At 38.6% G+C, this 20,094-nt stretch overlaps 1 protein-coding gene across 1 annotated transcript; it reads right to left on the bottom strand.

Annotated features, from left to right (window-relative positions):
- Positions 1-89: 89 nt before the first annotated feature.
- Positions 90-15,549, bottom strand: LOC146387434 (protein-glutamine gamma-glutamyltransferase E-like). Its single transcript, XM_084929039.1, has 15 exons — positions 15,460-15,549; positions 12,944-13,114; positions 9,548-9,802; positions 9,289-9,407; positions 8,736-8,864; positions 8,304-8,481; positions 6,786-6,921; positions 5,847-5,956; positions 5,436-5,551; positions 5,167-5,293; positions 4,240-4,514; positions 3,400-3,574; positions 3,110-3,273; positions 2,239-2,372; positions 90-1,575 (listed from the first exon to the last, which is right to left on the bottom strand). Exons 1-15 carry the CDS (start codon positions 15,482-15,484, stop codon positions 1,428-1,430), a joined length of 2,262 nt encoding a protein of 753 aa, XP_084785165.1. The 5' UTR covers positions 15,485-15,549; the 3' UTR covers positions 90-1,427.
- Between the last annotated feature and the right edge of the window lie 4,545 nt (positions 15,550-20,094).

Below are 20,094 nucleotides of genomic sequence, written 5' to 3'. Positions count from 1 at the left end.
GATCGTGGCTCAAGAGTTGTTGAGTTGTTATATAAGTTCGCCTTGTAATCGGAAGGTTGCCGGTTCGAGCCCCAGCTTGGACAGTCTCGGTCGTTGTGTCCTTGGGCAAGACACTTCATCCGTTGCCTACTGGTGGTGGTCAGAGGGCCCGGTGGCGCCAGTGTCCGGCAGCCTCGCCTCTGTCAGTGCGCCCCAGGGTGGCTGTGGCTACAATATAGCTTGCCATCACCAGTGTGGCAGGCTTGGGGTTCAGGGGTGCTTCGCCTCCGTGCTAGGGCTCTGGGTGGGCCTTGGGTATAGAGTTTGTTTGGGGAGTGTGATTGTGTGTACAGTGTCCATGTATGTCTATCCCTACGTTGGGTGAGTGCTGAGTATTTGTATATGTGTGCATGAGGGTGGGAATGCATGTTTGTGTCTGTGTGTGCCTGTTTGTCTGTGTCTATATATGTCAGGTCGGGTCTTACACTCCACCTCTCTGGGAACTCCCAGGCCCTCCAAAGGCCTATCTCCCCTGTAAGAACACTCAGGTCTCTATTGAAAAATACAAATTATTAGTATGACAGAAAGGCCAGAAGCATTACTAATAAAAACAAAAAAGTTAACCATCTTCCAATAAACATTTTATTTGTATAGTCATAAAAAATGTACAAAATCTACAGTGCAAATAAAACACATGAGTATAGGCTAGTTTACTTCTCAACTACAGGGAGGCACTTTAACACCTTCTCATCAACAGGCCAGAGGAATTTATGCAAACACAAGGAAATCTTACTGTGTCGTACCATTCGTAAACACTATGAAGAGCTCCAGTTCATTTAGCAGATGCAAATCTGACAGGTAAGCGTTTGAAAATATTACTGTTCTGCTGTGATTGCCATGTGCTTGCTTCTAGCTTCCTTCAGGAGCAGGAATAAGCTTGCAGGAACACTAACCAATACATATTTTAAGAGTAGTTAATAAAGCTCAGAGTCTGATAAAACACACAGTGAGAATACAGGTGTCTGTTTTTCAGTTTGCTGTTTGTACAACAGGTTTAGCTACATTCTTAATAATATGTAAACATTCATTTTCACATGAGCATCAGCTGAGAGTTTGTACCTAAAGTGGCCGTAACAGCTTAAAATATGTAGTAGTGTCAGCTTTTGTGTCAGAATACATGGTGACAGTGAATGCGGCAGTTATATGAAACATCAGTGCAGCACTTTCTGTCCAGAAGCACAAACTTGCTTTTTCTTCTGAAAATCAGCGAATGAAAGAAAGGAAAAATACAAAGAAAACTATTATCTTCTCTTATCCCACAAAGGTTGCTTTTTAAAGCAACCTCAAAAGTTTATACATATATATATATATATATATATATATACACATATACAGAGTTGTGTAAAAATGAATGAATGAATTATAAGCCTGAAATAAACTGGTAGGTTTTATGGTAGAACATCGAAAGTGCAGGTGCACTTCAGGTCTCTGAAGGAGGAGCAGTCAAAGTCAGCCATGAGAGTTTTCTTTCCGGTCTTCTTGGGAAAAAAGGGCAACTGGATACGTATCCTGTTGCTTGGCCTCAGATTTGGAAGTCTGTGGGAAACATAAGAGTAATACAGAACTGTTAAGGTTAATGTTTAGTTTGTGGATTTGACATTACATTTTATACACAGTAACAACTCGCTAGAAGCCTGTTGAAAAGACAACTTTGCCAGCCATCCAAACAATGTTGAGATATGGTAAAATCTGAAAACTTCAGACTGCGGAAAAGACTTTTACAAAGAGATGACCCTCTTATCATTATTCCTTCAAGGGATTTTGCTGGGGCTACGTTCTTTAGGAAGTCCTGAGGCCTGTACTATGAAGCAGGATTTGGGCTTCAGGTAACGTCAGAGCTAACACTTGTTTTTCAGTGTTACAAAGGTGGTTTGCTTCTCACTGTTGTTTATAGTGATGTAACTTATGCTGCAGACCTAAACCGCTCCAGAGCAGGTTTTTATCAATATTAGAGAGACAAGCAACCCATTTGTACTTGTGAATTCAAATTTGATTTCTGTTTTTATATTTAATCTTCATGTTACTCTCAGACCCTTAAACACTTCCAGAGGCTGCAGGAGAAAGAATAAAAATTAAATTCTAGATTTTTCTGTCTTAATGACAGAGCATTGACCCATTCACTCACACAGTCAGTATTTTTACTGCCTTTCCCTCTTGGCTCAAAATAAATAATTAAGGTAGCAGATCTTTCACACATACATGCATTTTTCCTCCCCATTCACTAGACCACTTCCAGAGATAGTCAGAGTGCAGTCCGTCAGCATCTTGTCGATTGGGTTCATGAAAACTACTTCAGCAACTGTCCTTTGCTTCAGTCTCACTGGACCATTAACCTGAAAAACAAAAATCTCACTGTTTACTTATTAGTCAGTAAAACAATGTAAAAATCTTTGCATGTCCAGTTTTGATTCCAATCTGCTTGAAATATAAACTACAAAGTATACCTTTAGTTTATCCAGCCTCTTTTTTTTTTTTTTACCATTAGCAATGCATAAAAAATAAACATGATAGCCCACATCATATAAAATTACAGATACAGGAGTCACATTTCAATCCCTAATGGACAAACACAAAATTTGGTATAAAGACCAAAGCTGCTGAAGATGAACTGTATAAATAGGAACTGACTCATCATCTATATAGGTCAGGCTCAGTTTGACCTATACCAACTTATAGCTAGTTATTTTATTTATTTGTTTTGTGCTACTTTAGCAAGCTTTTATGCATCTAACACACTTGTGAAGAAAAACAACAACAAAAAACCAAAAAGAAACATGTCAGTTGTAGCATTATTTGCTCAAAGTCCTCCTTTGGCCAAGAACAGCTGCTGGCATAGTTGCAGAGTTTTATATATATATATATATTTTAGAAATTATATTCTATATTTATTTAAAGGCATATAACATAGTTAAGTATAATTATATTATTAGAGTATTTATAGGAGTATGTATATATTAAGTATAATATATTATTTTATCAACAATCAACAGCAGTCAGCTAATGTGACAGTTACTTCGAACAAAGCAACATAATGATTAAGGAGACACAGAGATGGCAGTTTTTTACTCACTGTGATGGACATAGGAGGATTCAACAGAATGACATCATTCACTGCTAGGTATACGTTTCCTGGCTCCAGCTTATCTGTGACTACAGCTGAAATCTTCATGCTGTCAGAGCCTACCATGTGTTTGTGGTACACCAAGAAGGGGACCAAGATAGGAATGGACAGATCTGGAGCAGACAGAGGGAGTGAGAGACAATTATAGTTGTTGCAGTCCCCCCCCCCCCCCCCCCCCCCCCCCCCCCAGGACAAATAAATAAAAACACTTGTGAGAAACTCCTCAGCAATTTACCCACCTTTCCCAGGCTGCAGTGTCTCTTCCTTTGTCTCAGTCTGGAAGTTTTCAACCGGTGAGCCATTGTATCTCATGGCCTGGACGCTGATATTGATGGACACAGGCCTGGCAGTGCGGCTCTCACTGTTCAGCACCAGCTTCAGGCTCACGTCCTGACCGTCGATTGGCTTGGATACCTGCAGCACCACAAATTCAATTCAATTTTATTTATACAGCGCCAAATCACAACAACAGTTGCCTCAAGGTGCCTTATATTGTAAAGTAGACCCTACAATAATACATACAGAGAAAATCCCAACAATTATATGACCCCCTATGAGCAAGAACTTTGGTGACAGTGGGAAAGAAAAACTCCCTTTTAACAGGAAGAAACCTCCGGCAGAACCAGGCTCAGGGAGGGGCGGTACCTTATTCCAAATGGCTGCTTGACATTTACTTAATGCAACTGCTTTCTTTTAAAAAAAACACAAGAAAACTTTTAGACAAAACAGGTAATGGCGTTTATTTTTATTTTTTTAAACTAAAGTCTAAATAAGTTGTGTGGCATTATTTAAGGTTATTGGATTTGGCATAACCATAAAGTACTGTTGGGATTTACGCAGGCGGCACAGTGAGGAGAAACTCAGATTTTTGACACTGACCCTGTTCGTATGTATTTCTGGGAGTTCTTTTTTTTTTTGTTAATAGAAAAAATGTTAACACTGGAAAAAAGGTCACTGCTACATTCGTAAAAAGTAGACAGAAATTCACACAACAAAGATAAAGGTAAATACTAAAATATATTTAAGATCTACTTGAATAGCTCTAAAAATAAAAACATATATAAAGAACTGAGATGTACCTCTTCAATTCGCATGGATATTTGTGGAAGTGGAAGGATGCTGTCATTTGTATTATTTGTAGTCTCTATGTTGTTCCCTCCCCTCCCTCCATTCCCAGTTCCATTTGTTGTCCCTCCATTCCCAGTTCCATTTGTTGTCCCTCCATTCCCAGTTCCATTTGTTGTTCCTCCATTCTGGATTGGATTATTTGTCCCTCTATTGTTCTTTTCCTCTTCATCTCTGGAGTAATCTCTGGTGAGGGCATATCTAAATACAGTTCTCTCCTCATTAGACCCTGTAAGAGTGGAAAGTTTTAGAGTGAGGGTGAAAATTAATTTTGTTAAAGAATTTCTACTGTGTCTTGACCAAAAGGTTTTATTTAACCTTCTTATTAGTATCAGAAAACAGAGAACACAGTCACCAAACCAATTTTTATTTGTAATCTCTTTGCAAATCGCTCGTGAACCGTTAAAACAAGGTTTATATAGTATTTTTTTTAACCGAATACTATCTCTCATTCAAAGAACCAAAGACCGCCTAACTTAGCACCATGGACTGTATATAAAAAGGCGGATGCAACATCCTGTTCTGTTCATGAATTTTAATTTTTGTTGCCATGATGCCAGGTCTCTCTTGGAAATTAGATTTTTAATCTCAATGAGATATTTTAGCTGGATAAATAAAGGACCATTTTTTTTTTTTACACTACCACTCTGTTGATCTGTGACCTTAATTAACATTTTGGTCTCACATGCTCATTTCAGGATTTATGTGACATCAAAATGCTCATTTTATAAATAGGGGTGGTATAACAGTGGTAACTTCTGACTGACAAATCATTACCAGTGTCATGTCCCTTGTGAGATCTACTTTCATAATATCAGGATGGTAAAGAACAAAATTCTCCATTTAAGTCTTCAAGAAACACGTCTTTTAGGTGAACCCACCTTCCTTGTACTTGTAGCTGTCTGTGATGTCCAGCCTTGTGTTGGAGCCAACAGCCTTGGTGGAGATATTCTGTCCGATTCTCTTGGTGTCAGAGAAAATATTCACCATTGTGCCATCAGCTTTACACTGCCAGGACACAAAGAAAGAAACACGATAGAAACCAAAATTTGAAATAAAAAATATTGCTATTATACTAAAGGCTGCTCCTCTTTTGGTGCTGCTAACTATGTTATTTGTGGATTTATATAGTACAGCTCTGTTCACTAACCAGCCAGTCAATGCAGTCAGCATTGACCATAGCATAAACAAATGGGGCATCATATTTTAGATTGGTTTCTCCATTCAGGATGGCTTTGACTGAGGCTGGACCGCAGCAGTATGCACCTGCAAAAGGACAAGCAAGAAAAGCCATCGGATGAACATTAAATAAAGAAACATGCTTTACTAATACAGAGTAGTTTTTATTCTAACTTGATGGCACTATATATGGAACTTTCTAACCATGGAGCTGCCATCACTAACAGCACTAGATGAAAAGAAATCACACAATTGAATATCACATTCAAAAACAATACGTAAAAATTGTTGGTATATTTACTGGCAAAAAATGAATAGTTACAGTAGGAAAAGAAAAGTCATTAGACAAAGGAAGAAAATCTGAGGAGACAAGAGTTCGTACCATCGCTCTTCTCCTGTGGCGTTGGATCCAGAACTTGCCAGCCGTCATATTTACCATCTTTTCCCAGGTCAGTTCGCCTCATCCAGCACTCTAACCAGACATGATAGTTCCTGAAACATATACATGACACAAAATTCTGATGTTGGAGTCAGTGGAAACACAACAGTGGCTTTAAAAACTCGAGAACATGGCAAAGAAGGCTGGGTGATTCACTTCAATCCAATTGAATTTTATTTATATAGCACCAAATCACAACAACAGTTGAATCAAGGAACGTTATATTGTAAGGTAAACACCCAACCCTACCCTAAGCTTGAGAAATGGCACCATAAATCACACTAAGGACATTCTTTCTATTGACAGATTAAAAGCTTTCAGACAAAGTCACCACTCCCAAAGCATACAAGACATACTTTGTAAAACCACAGTGAAGATTAAAAGCCTTTAAGACTTTTGGACACAATTTCATTTGTCCTCTTTTATGCAGTCTGACATATCAAGAACAAGATGGTGGTTGAGTACTAATAAAACAGAAAAAAACAGCAAAACCTTTTGAAAGTCAACCCTGTAGCTCTATAGCGTTTCTGGTGTTTGTTTTTCCAAAACCACTGAAAAATAATTGGATAAATTATAGGAAATGTAAAAAACCCTTTTGTTTTTATTTTGTTATATTTCGCTTTACTTTGGAACTCTTGGAAGAGACCAAGAAGACTTCAGGTTTGTTGTATATAGTGCCTCTCTGTTTTTTAAATTAACCTTATTTAGTTCTGTGAGAAACTAAGACTGTACAATGCTCAGGGAAACTCTCTCTCTCCCTGTGTGTGTGTGTGTGTGTGTACAAAGGAACTGTTCAACTCTTTACCACAGAATTTAGTTCTGATCTGTACCTCTCTCTGTTTGCTTTCTCAATATAAGCCATATGAGCTTGTGTCATCTTACCAGACACTGTCCTTGGTCTCTTTCTCTCTCACTCCATAGTCAGCATGGTACACATCAATGATCAGATTCTTGTTGCTGTCATGAGCTGACTGGTAGTTGGTGACCACACGGCATGGGATGCCCAGCAGACGCATTACTGGAAATACAAACATTAAAAAAACAGATTTTTTAAAAATGTGATATTTGTCAAATAGTACATTAGTTTATCATCTTATTGTTAAATGTTGTTGCACTGGCCTAGTGATGGAAAGTTATAAGTAAGGAAAAGACAAATCAGTAAACCGCTAAAGCTATGGCTTACCAGACTTTTAGTATAATCCTATATTAGCACTAGAAAATCTAGAAAATTGGCAATTGTAAACAAACTTGAGACTTTGGTACATATACCTTGCTAGGACCCTTTTGCCTCTACAATTGCCTTTATTCTTCATACATATATTCAACAAAATGACAGAGACATTCCTCAGAAATTCAGAACTGTTCTAATCCACTGTGGTCATATAGCAAGGGACATGGTCAGTGACAACCCTCAGGTAGGCTGTGGCATTTAAATGATGCTCAGTTGGTAAATTGGACAAAATCTGCAAAGAAAATATCCCAGACACCATTGCTCCACAAGTACCAGCCAGAACCGTTGATACAAAAGAGGATAGATGTCATGGTGCTTGTGTTTCAGGTTTAATTAATATTCTTTGATTTATTGTTGCTCATGGGTTTGGTTCTCTTTATGGTTTTCTGTTTATGTTATACTTATAGTTTCTACACTTTAGGTCTCTGCATAGTTTTATTGTAGTGAGTGATTATTTGAGTTATTTTTTTCCCTGTTATTAGCTTAAAGCCATTATCCTCTGACGGCTATCATCAACAAGACATTTTCACCTAGAGAACTGCTGCTTATTGAGTTTCTCTTTTAAGGACTTTAAACTTTAGAAATGTGTGTGTGTGAAAAAATTCCAGTAGATCAGCAGTTTTTGAAATACTCAGACCAGCCGACTGGTAGGATCAACCACGTAACATTTAAAGTCACTTAAATGTGAAGGTTCTCAGTCATCCAGGTGATACAACCTTTCTCCCCAATTCTGATGCAGTTTGAACTTTAGCAGGTCTTCCTTACCATGTCCATCCAGCCATCCTTTCTCCTTTGCTTATCTGATTCAGGGTCGCAGGGGGGCTGGAGCCTACCCCACCTGCCATAGAGTGAGAGGCAGGGTACACCCTGTGAAGGTTGCCAGTCTATCGCAGAGCACCTTCACCATGTCTATAGGCCATTAAGTTTTTGAGTTGTTGCCCTGTGATTGGCTGATTAAATATTTGGATGAATAAACATCAGGTATACCCAGCAAAGTTGATAATGTATGTAAACTAAAGCACCTGCCATATAAGGCAGCTTATTTCTTATTTCTCATTTCACTTGCCTAAACACATACTGTATATATAACAGATATTTAGGTATGTATTCATATTACCCACCTAAATAGATACTGTATGTAAGTGAGGACTTACAGAGTTAGTCAGTACCTGAACACATCACTCCTGCAAATACCCAGCACTGTCCATATTTGACTGGGTGGCAGCCGATGTTATACCAATGCTTGAGGATGGGATAGCTGCCAGACCAGTGAGAGGGTATAGTTCCACCCCAGAATGGAGCTGACCACCGTCCCTCCAGGACACCACAGTCATCATTACTGTTGATCTGGAGCAAAACAGGAAAACAAAGGTGAGTGAGTGAGTGAGCTTTGGCTCCCCTCAAAATTACTATAAAGCATTAATTAACAAAAGGTTTTGTTAATTAATGTTTTTTAGTAATGCTTTATAATTAATGCATTATTTTGTTTATGATGCCTTTTAAACGTTATGTAAAATGCTTTAAATTACCTTCTTGGTGAAACTTGCAGTGCAAATACAGTACATCTGTCCAAAACACGTGTATATACATAAATATCCTACCATGGCGCTGACCACACGGCTGACGTAGATGGGGTTACAGCGAGCAGAAATGTCATTAGCTGCATTTGCCAGGTGTTTGGGGTTGACATCCAACATCTTAAGACAAATCTTCACCATGTCCTCTTCAAACTAGACAGGAAGAAAGCAGCTTATCTTAAACTACAGTGCTGTAGGTTATTCGTACTTAATGGCAGAGTCAAAAATAATCGAAGCATTTACATTAACTAATTAATTCTAAAGTAAAATATTAACTTGAAGCAGCTAATATCTAAAAATGTCACTACTCTATACTTCATAATAGCATGTTAATAATGATCTACAGTAGTCTCACACCATATAAATATATGTCTCTCCGATTAAGGAGTTACACCTACAAGCCATTAACAATGGTGACCATATTTTTTGCGCCTCTACCATACTGAACAATAGAACTCTTAGAATAAAAGACTGATTGGTAAAAACATGATTAATGTGGTACTTTTCGGTGTCGATTTATCAAACCTAGAATCACAAATCCACTAAGCCTACACAGTGTGTGTGTGTGTGTTTGCACCTGCCCAAAGTCCCAGTTAATAGATGTGATGTAGTTTCCACTTCCTTTGTAGATTATACCACGTTCATTCATCACAAACTCCTGTCTCTCTGTCTCATCCCGCATAAACACTGAATCATCTACAGAGGCGGGAATAGGGATAACCACGAGACAGACGGATTAATGGATGGATAATAGTGGTTTTAAGGAAAATAACAGCAACAGATGAACAGTGCTGGAGAGCCTGGAAAACAGGTTGGCAGATAGAAAGATAACTTACCAGAACACCAGGGATTGAAGAGCACAACCAGTTCTGCCAACAACGTTTCCTCATCCCTATGTCTGGCGGTTAAGTTGTACTTTCCGATTGGAGTGTCAGCTGGGGGGGTAATGGTCAAATTCAAGGAGCCTGTTGGTGGGTTGGATCCCTTCTCTAGCTCCACTTTCCACACTGCCTTTGCTGATGGCGAACGCTGGATTTTGTCTGGCATACCAAAGCATGACTTTGTTCCCAGGTCCTCAGATGGATTTTCTCCTGTAGAGAGGGATCACAGAGATCATAGATGTGACAATACAATACCAACAATACAATACTCTGTAACTACAGAGTGTACATGAAAGACAGACATCATTAACCAGTGTGAGTTACACCTGAATCATTTCCAGTAGTCAACACAGGGCAAATGACAAAATTTTACTGCATGAAAATGTTCCCAAACACACTGTCAATGCAGAAAAAGTATATCTTCATAGAAAAACACATAATAGAACAAAATTAATAGACTGTCCCATTTTGATGGAGAATAGAATAAATGACAGCCAACGTTTAAAAAACAATCATTGAAAGCTACTTAAAACTACAAGAAGGCTTGCCTAATAGAGTTCAGGCTGCATCGAGGAACAGAGGTGGCCATACCGAATACTGATTTTCAAACTCAGAATTGTAAAAATTTTCATTTCATTGCTGTATTTCCCAGGAGTGGCTCAAGACTTTTTCACAGTACCCAATGCTCATTTTGAATTTGATTGCAACAGAAGGCTGAAAGATAGTTTAAAAGACAAACAGTGGTCATATCCAACTGTGCTAACTGGCAAAACACCTTTAAGTAAAGCTTAGTTTATTTATAAAAAGAGCCTTTCACTTATGTGTCATGTCTGGCTTTTTCCTCACCCTTTCAATTTTTGCCACACCCTCATGGGTTTCACCTGATATTATTTCTCCTGATTGCCCAATTTGTTTTTTTTTTTTAATTCCATCAGCTCATTAGTAAAACCTGCTTTTTGTTGGGAATACCTGATTCTGGTTCCTGTGTTTGGGTCCTCTTTTTAAACTACACTTAACCACATGTAGCCGTTATGTCACGACCTGCGGGATCGGCAAGGCGCTGATCAGCATCTCTCCACTCCTAGCCCGCCTTCTCTTCTCTTTTTCCTCTCTCTCTCCCTCTCCCCTGTTTTGCCAGGGCGGAACTCATGGCGGGTTCACGCCCTCGGTCCACGCCTTCCCGGATCGTGCACACCTGGGCCTCATCAGACCAGCTGGTATATTAGAAGGAGGAGATCAGCTGTTCAACGCTGGATTGTTGTGAAGGCTCTTGTCAGTACACACCTAGCTCAAGTTTCCCGTGCCTCTGTCTCAGAGACTTAACGTGTTCCTTTGTTCCTAGATTCCCCGGACCCGTCCCCGTGTTTCCCCGTGTGGAGTGTGGAAGGAGTGACAGGTCGCTAGCGGAGTGGAGAGAGGCTGTTCTGAGCGCGTGTGTGATTTCCCCGTTTTCCCTGGAGCCCTGGACCCCTGCCCCTCACGTCTTGTATATAGCACTAACCTCGCACTGTCTGTACATACACTTGGTGAAGATCTGTAATAAACAATCTCTGTTTGAACGCTACCCAGGAGTCCTGCGAGTGGATCCTCTAAGCAACCCGTGACACGTTATTTATTATTTAAATTTATATTTTGTATTGATTTTCACAAAATTCTTCATATGTATCCACACAGATCTTTCAAAAATGTTAATGTCAATAATAAAAATAACAGCAACAAAAAAACCGAGAAAACAAAAGTAAGCAAACATGAACAAACTCCTGTTGATACATGGAAATCAATATTCAAACATCTCTTTTATTTAGTGTCACAACTGCAAACTAAATATTTAAATTTAAAAAATATAAATTCAAATTATATAAACCAAACATGCACAGTTTGCAGCTATCAATTCTTCAGTCTGACTTTCTCCTGGATCAAAACCTTTCCAAAGCTCAAAAAGGGTGCCTTCAATGGGCTTGGAGGTTTTTGCTTTGAGTCCCAACTAGGGCTGTCAGCGTTAATCGCGTTAAAATGACATTAACGCCAAATCCACATTAACACAGCATATCTCCATTAACGAGTTAACGTGGATCACCCTCTGTGTGGGGCTGCCAGTGTTGGGAAAGTTACTTTTAAAATGTATTCCACTACAGATTACAGAATACATGCCCCAAAATGTATTTTGTAACATATTCCGTTACATTACTCAATGAGAGTAACGTATTCTGAATACTTTGGATTTCTTAATATATTATCATGCTTTTTACAACTACATGAATGTACTATTGCTGTGTGATGTATTACTATTACTGAAGGTTACTCACCATACCAATACCAACTAGATTTTTAAATCTTAATATAAAATGAGTAACAGTAGGGTGGACATTAGGTAAGGCTGCACTTTTTGCAACGATCTCGTATTGAAAACTGTTTTACGTGTATATAAAACAGGTCCTCTGGCTAATACGTCAGGTTCCGTGTCGAGTTCGTAGCCGACAACTAGCTTTACTTTGTTGTCTGGGTCGACTTTGCTAGCGAGAGACAGAGAGAGGCGTTGAAAGGCTGCTCCAACGGAACTTGTTGTTTCGGAGGAAAACACGAGCACAGTGTAGAGTAGAGTCTTAATAGCTTACTTACAACTGGCCAATACTGCCCATGAAGCTACATTGTTTAGGGCTATGCCTGTAACACTGTGCCTATTGCCTTCATATTAAATAATTTTTTTAACAATAATTAAAAAAAATATTTCATCACATCATTATGCGGATAGCAAGTAGAGGTGACATGGGCCGCGAGATTGAGACACAGACATTAGAGCCTTTTAATGCGTGTTTTGTTTGGGTTTCCACCGGCGTGGAATTACCAAGGATAGAGAGGGCATAGCCTAACATATGAAACAGGAAAAGACCGCAGTGTAATCCATTTATTTCAACAGAGTAACTGTATTCTGAAGACCACCTTTTTAAACGGTAACTGTAACAGAATACAGTTACTCATATTTTGTATTTTAAATACGCAACGGTTGTACATGTATTCCGTTACTCGCAAACACTGTGCTAATACGTTAATCGAGCTACCCGCGCTAACGCGTTGACGCAGTCCAGCCCAACACAAAGGGTGATCCGCATTAACCCGTTAACGGAGATATGCCGAGTTGGCGTTAATTAACGGTGATTAACGGTGACAGCCCTAGTCAACAGCTTTGGGTCAGTAAATGTTTGTTCAGTGCCCATCAAACAGCAACTTCTGTACACTTTGGACATATTTTTTATTATAAGGATTTAACTTGGGAGGGTTTACATACAATATGTTTGCATTTTTTACAAAAAAACAAAACAAAAAAAAAACATTATTTAATGGTGGACCAACCTGTTACTGCTGTAAAGGTGAGCGGGTAAAGATTGGGGTTGAACGGCTGTGTCAGTTCAACTTTCACGGTGAACCGCTGGCCTCGCCTCACAATCAGCTGATCCTTTGAGATTTTTTTGGTGCCATGTTCTGTGTTGTTTGTCTCACAGTTGAGATTCACTCCTTTAAAAACTGCAAGAAATGTAAAATAAAATATAGCAATGTTAACTGTGAACAAAAATATCTGAAAGTCAGGTCACAAAGTGAAGTCTTTATTTTAATAAACTTATTTTTTAATGGCATGACACTTTAAAAAACAAACAAACAAAAAATAAAAGAAAAAGACCCATATCTGTAGTCTCCTGATACATTTTAACTTGGTTTCCTGGAAAGATTTGCAACTGAAGGATGCAAAAGGCTTTAAGCTTGCTACACCGATACCTTCTCCATGCTAAAATAGATGACGATTTTAGTGACCTCGATTCACCTCAAAAAACTGCCTCAGCTTGTCAAAAGTCTCAATTCTATCTAGCAATTTGGTGACAGGAACCCAGGGCAGGGCAGGGTGGAAATAAAACTATTTAAACACTGTCATGAGAGTCATCCAAACGTCACAAAGTTGAAGTTACATGTCAGGAAAAATATGCATGGATTGGACATGCCTCAACAGGGCAGAATCAGTGATGAACACAATGCTCGTGTCTCGACCAAACCCCAACATCATGGTAATAAAAACAAAACAATCCATAGTCCATAGAAAAGCACTGCACTGACAAGTAACATGGAAAACTGAGACACAATTCATAAAAACACTTAAGCACAAAATAGTGAGGTTTGGAGAGACTATCTTAACACTTTGTCTTTTTCTATATTGATATGAGAAGTACTTTTCACAGTCAAACTTTTAATTTTAATGTTAGGAAACAAGATTTAACAGGTTCTTAGTGTGTTTGAAATGAAAAGTGAATTTATAACATTTTGTTAGGAGAGATGAAGTTTTTTAGATTTCGTGGTGGGTGAGTTTGGTTTGGGTGTGTGTGAGGGAGGGAAAAATGCACACACCTGCTTTCATATTGTAGTTAACTGTCTACATTTTGTCACTATTACTCACATTTTTAACAAGGGTGTACAGTAAGAAAACAAACCCAAAACTATAAACTTTCTTTAGATTTATTAAACTTATAAATCTACAGCATGTAGAGTTCTCCCCTTGGGTAGAGAAATTTATATACATTTTTTTTTACTAAACATACATGAAGGTTGGCCTGAAATACACACTGAAACACCTGAGAGAGGGAATGCATTTAAGGGACCTCTCCTTAATATCTATACAAAGTTTTGGCTGTCTGTGACATTAAAGTCAGTCTGTGAACGCTTTCTAAATATTTTCACATACATTTTTTTTGCAGTGCCTACAAGTTTGCATAAGTTCATATTTATATTTCTAACACAGTCTCATTGATATCTTAAAATTTTAGATCTTTAATTCAAACAGTTTCCAGAGCTGCTAAATGTTACTTTGTTCCTTCTAGAATCTCAGTTGCCTTACATCTGTCTGCACTGCACAATTGAAACCCACAAAGACGATGTGTTTATCTTTTGAAACTGGCCTGTCTTCAATATTGATCTTTTTAAATCTATTAATCCTGAAACATGTCACTGTATTTGTATACTGTATATTTTATTTGCACCAGTTTGTGCAGATAATGTTACTCGAGTGCCGGAAAATATGGCAACTAAACTTTTTTTTAGGTTTGAAGATGTTTCTATAGTTCTAAAACAATCTGATGGAGGGTGTCACATATTGGAGGTGGTCCTGGATGGGAGGCAAAACATCACGCGCACTAATATTTTGATATTTATGATTATTTATAGATGCCTTCCGAATAAAAAAAAACCAAACATAACCACAACAATCTAATATATGATTCAAAAACAACTGCTCTTACGTTGCTGTAATGGGCTCTTGAGTACGAAACTCGAACTGATTATGGGGGCATCGATCAAATTTAGAAGGTGTTCCAGATTTCCTGAACTAAATTTTCTGCCAAACTGGCCTGAATCTGAAACTTTGGATTAACTTCAACTTGCAAAACATATATTTGAATTTCCAGGTTGACACATGATGACCACAGACATGTTGTCATGTATGTAAAGAGAACAAACTGCAAAAATCCTGTTTAATGTGTCAATGTGAGCTTTTCACACAACATTCTCTGGCATGTACTTTCTGAAGACTGTTGTTGTAAGGCATTCATTTCTATTTGCCAGCACCTGCAAGTAAGCTTTCTAGAAACTGGGAGAACTGAGGTCATGCAAGCTAAGTGTATAACACGATTTTATTTTAACTCTATAAAAACTTTGAAATAGGTGCAAACTTTTCTAAAACTCTTGTCAAATGCAATCCTGCTTTTGACAAGACTATTTAACTGTTATTATTTAAATTAAACAATTTAATTTAAATTAGAATACATTAAGCCCTTAAAGATCTGATGATAAACTTCAGTTAATATATGTCTAAAAGTTAATGTACTTACTTGACTGTTTGGTCTCCGATGGCATCTTTCTAGACTTTCCACAGCAGTTCAGGTACAATGAGAAGCTCTCTGGCTGGGACTCAGCACCACACTGACAGGTGGTTGAGCCCTGATTTATTTTAAAGCGGCTGTCACACCCAGCCCCAGTTCACCCAGTTTACATTACACAAACTAGATGAACCATTTCCTTCCTGTTCAAAAAGCCACCCACACAAACGCACACATAGGATAATATGATGCTGCAGTGCATTACATTCTTTTTCCTTTGAATTATTAGCGCGTTTCTGAATATCCTAAGTGTATTTTATAGTGCTATCTAATTTGTGTGGCATAAATAATAAGTCTGGATAAGGCAACATGCTGATCCAGGTTTTTTTTCTCTAATTAAATACAACAGATTGTTCATTTTCTAAATGATGATTCTAATTATAGTCTAAAAGGAGTATGAATTTTAGTGATATGCAACTGAGAGATGGGTTATTAAGCCTAGTTTCATAAAGCTAAGATAACTGTGTTTTTCAGCGCAAGGCTTCAAAATTGGGACTTCATAAAATCAGGTGACATGACAGTGGCACGTCCCTTTAATTTGACTAATGGCTGTTCTACAGTAATTATACTATTTTGTACGCACACCTTCCACACCACCTCCATGAAACTTAAGCCGATGACAAACTAAATAAATGAAAACACCCTGGGAATGCTTTTCAGGTCATGTCTTGGCATGCAGTTGACTTTCATGGTTGAATGCAGTTGTGCATGAGAAAGACGTAACTGAAACATGTAACACTGATTATGCAATAAAATTGCTTAATATTGTATGATGTCAGACTATCTAGTAATTTCTTTGGTTTACGTTTTGTCTCCTGAATCATCAAAAATGTATCTGTGCTGAAACTGCGTATGGATTGAAAGTTGGGGTGGGTTCACTTTCCATTGCTTAGAGAGTTAGTCCAACCCTGAAACAGCTCAGTGTACTGATTTTCATTTGACATTCAATAAGAATCTATTCTGGACTGTGAACCATACTTATTTTCCTGGGAATAAGAGATGGAAAAGTACATTTATGTTTCCCTGAAGCGTAGTAGTTTTCACATTCACTAATAACTGAAAAGATCTCTGGCTTTATCCCTCGAGTTCTGGAAGAGCATCCAGTGTAAAATACAATCAAATGCAAAGCTATCCACTGTGGCAAAGTCTTGTGACTAAGGGAGCATAAATATGCTTCAATTCCAGTAAGAATTAGTGTATCTGCTCTAGACCATGTTGATGTTTTTATTCACGTCCTGTTGCCCAAGTTTTAGTCCCCATTATTGTGGCAATGATTTAGGACTCACACAGAAAAACAAAAGAAATAAATGCCAATAACATTTAATTCATTATACAGGTTTTGCAATCTATGCTTTTCCACATCTTACATGTCAGGTTAGATCTGCCACTACCAGTGATGGGAATTACGGCGTTACAAGTAACGGCGTTACTTTTTTTCAGTAACGCGTAATCTAACTAATTACTATTCCTATCGTTACAACAGTATCGTTACAATGCCGTTACCGTTACTACCAAGAAAATGCGGTCGCGTTACTATTTTTCAACACACAGACGATTGAAGCTGTGTTCAGCTTACGCACCTTATATCAGTTGCACGGAAGTAGCTGACTACGTAAGTAATCTGGGCGCTACAGCTTTAAGCTGTGCGCGCTCCCGCGGATGGAAATCACTTTCTGCCAGACAATCACTTTCTAGCACAACACCCGGAGCTAAGGGGGCAAAACAATCGCTTGAGTGCTGCTGTTTGGCTGAGGAACAATAAAGTAGTCGTGGTAAGCCAATCACATGACCACTTCAAGATGACAAAGCAGCAAGGTGATATATACCAGTTTTTAAACTGTGTTGATAGGCCACGTAAAACCAGAGTCATGATAAACAATATATACGCGGTGTTTTTCCTCAATAGTTTCATCACGTTTACTGTCTGAGGACAGCGCTAGCAGGCACTTCCATTTTTCTTTTGTTCGTAAACCTCCAATTTTTCACTGGTTTCACATGGTCAACGTAAAATTTCCAAGTACAGATTATTTTGACTTTCATGTCTATGAACTTTTTCCAAATTATGTAGTTTTACAACTTTAATTTTTGAAGGGGACTTATAATGCCACCATACTCACTGTCACGGTCTTGAATAGTCATATTAAATTTAAATATAAGCTCAAGTTTCGGACTCCTGTTTCATTACACATCTTTCAACTATTTAGTTTCCTAAAACTTTAGTTTGCAAAGTGTGCCCAATCAGAAGAAAGTTTAATTAAGCATTAGAAATTAAATAAATTGCCTGTTTTAGACAGAGTACGAACTAGGGAATTGCACCAAGGTCCACAATATGATAAATAAGGGTTATCTTAAACTGTTCAGCTATGCTAGCAGAGCACAAGAATTCAAAAAATGAATTTGAAATTAGCATAACAAGTCCCTTTGAAAGTGTAATTTCAATACATTTCATTTGTTGTTTAGTAAAAATCAAACTTGACTTGTGCTTTATACTTGGGGTGTGTTATTATATTCATTAATATATTCATAAGTATATTTTGGAAATCTTAAGTTCAGAACATTCCTTTCTGACTGCAAAGAAATGCAAAAGTCACATTCAAATTACATTTTTTGTTGTTGTTTTGAGCGTAACTCTGTCAGATTGGGCAATTGTAAAGTCATAAAAACATGCCTTTTCATGACTGAGAGATAAGACAGACTATATGCTTGATACTGTTGCCCCCATTAAGATGAAGCACCCTAGAACCTACTCTCAGTGTTGGCTTAATGACACTACGCGTGCCTTACGTCGCGTGTGTCGGCACGCTGAGAGAAGGTGGAAAAAGGATAAACTTCAGGTTTCTCATGACATGCTACGGACTAGCCGCTTAAAATTCCAAAGTGCTGTAAAACGGCCAAAGCGTCCTTCTTATCCAAAATCATCCTGGCCAATGACCATAACCCCCGTACCTTATTTAAAATTTTTAACTCTGTGGTTAACCCTTCCCCGGACATGCCTTTAATTTATTCTCAGGCTCTTTGTGAGCGATTTCAAATTCACTTTTTAGAGAAGGTCTCATCTCTTAAGTCCTCCCTTCCCCCTGCTTTATATCCTCTCCCCATTCCTGAGTGCATTTCAACTTTCCACCAGTTTGAGCCTGTGTCACTTTTGACTCTTAAGCGGCTAGTTGTTCAAATGAATAACACCAATACTGTGCTTGACATTCTTCCATCTCGTTTAGCTAAGGACTGTTTTGATGTTTTGTGTTTTGACCTAGTATCCTATTTCTTATGAACTTTTCCTTGCTCTCAGGCTGTGTTCCTTTGGCCTTTAAGCATGCTGTAGTCCATCCGATTCTTAAAAAAAGAAACTCTGACTGTTATGACCTTTCAAACTACAGACCGATCCCTAAGCTTTCGTTCTTGTCCAAGATCCTGGAGAAACTAGTTCTCTCCCAGCTCCAGGCGTACTTGGACACGAACAATATTGCTGAGAAATTTCAATCTGCCTTTAAGCCATTGCATAGCACTGAAACAGCGTTGGTTAGAGTTCTTAATGATATTCTTGTAATCACTGATACTGGACGCTCTATGGTCCTAGTTTTACTGGACCTCTCTTCGGCCTTTGATATGGTGGACCATAACATTTTATTACTAAGACTTGAGCACACTGTGGGTATTAGAGGCACTGCCCTCGACTGGTTTAAATCATACCTCGCTGATAGATCCTTATCAGTTAACTTAGGCAACTTCTCCTCTTCCTCCGCTCTGGTCTGTTGTGGTGTGCCTCAAGGATCAGTTTTAGGCCCTATTCTCTTCTCATTGTATTTGCTCCCTCTAGGCGCAATCTTTGAAAAATACAATATCGCCTTCCACTGTTATGCCGATGACATACAGATCTATTTTGAACTTACTGACGACCTTGCTGTGTCCCTGCACTACTTTCAAGAATGCATGCGGGAGGTCAAAGAATGGTTCCTGAGTAATTCCCTCATTTTAAATGATAAGAAGACTGAGATTGTGGTGTTCAACAGTAAAATCCCTCGTGCCCAACTCTGTGCTGCCCTGGGTTCCTTTGCTAGCTTTTCTTGTGACTATGTCAGTAACTTGGGTGTACTGCTGGATAGCTCGCTCAAACTCGATAAGCAAGTGTCTGCTGTAGTGAGATCTAGCTTCCACCAACTGCGCCTTATCTCTAAGGCTAGGCATTATGTTCCGCATGAGGACCTGGAGAAGCTTATTCACGCTTTTGTGACCTCCAGGCTGGATTATTGTAACTCTTTGTACTACGGTCTTCCCTCTTCTCTTCTTCTTAGACTGCAAACAGTCCAAAATGCAGCAGCCCGCCTCTTGACTGGTACCAGGAAATTTTGCCATATTACTCCTGTCCTAGCTAGCTTGCATTGGCTGCCCATAAAGTACCGTATTCAATTTAAAATATTACTCCTTACATTCAAAACTATTAATAAATTAGCGCCAAGTTATCTTAGTGAACTTCTCAAACCACATACTCCTGCTAGAACACTCAGATCTGCCACTCAACTACTTCTGACCCAACCCAGATCTCGGCTGAAGTCCCGGGGTGACCGTGTGTTTGCTCTGGCTGCCCCG

The sequence above is a fragment of the Perissodus microlepis genome, chromosome 5 (assembly GCF_051167445.1).
Source record: "Perissodus microlepis isolate ML-2025 ecotype Zambia chromosome 5, ASM5116744v1, whole genome shotgun sequence".
Classification (NCBI taxonomy): domain Eukaryota; kingdom Metazoa; phylum Chordata; class Actinopteri; order Cichliformes; family Cichlidae; genus Perissodus; species Perissodus microlepis.
This window is presented reverse-complemented; position numbering and strand designations above follow the sequence as displayed.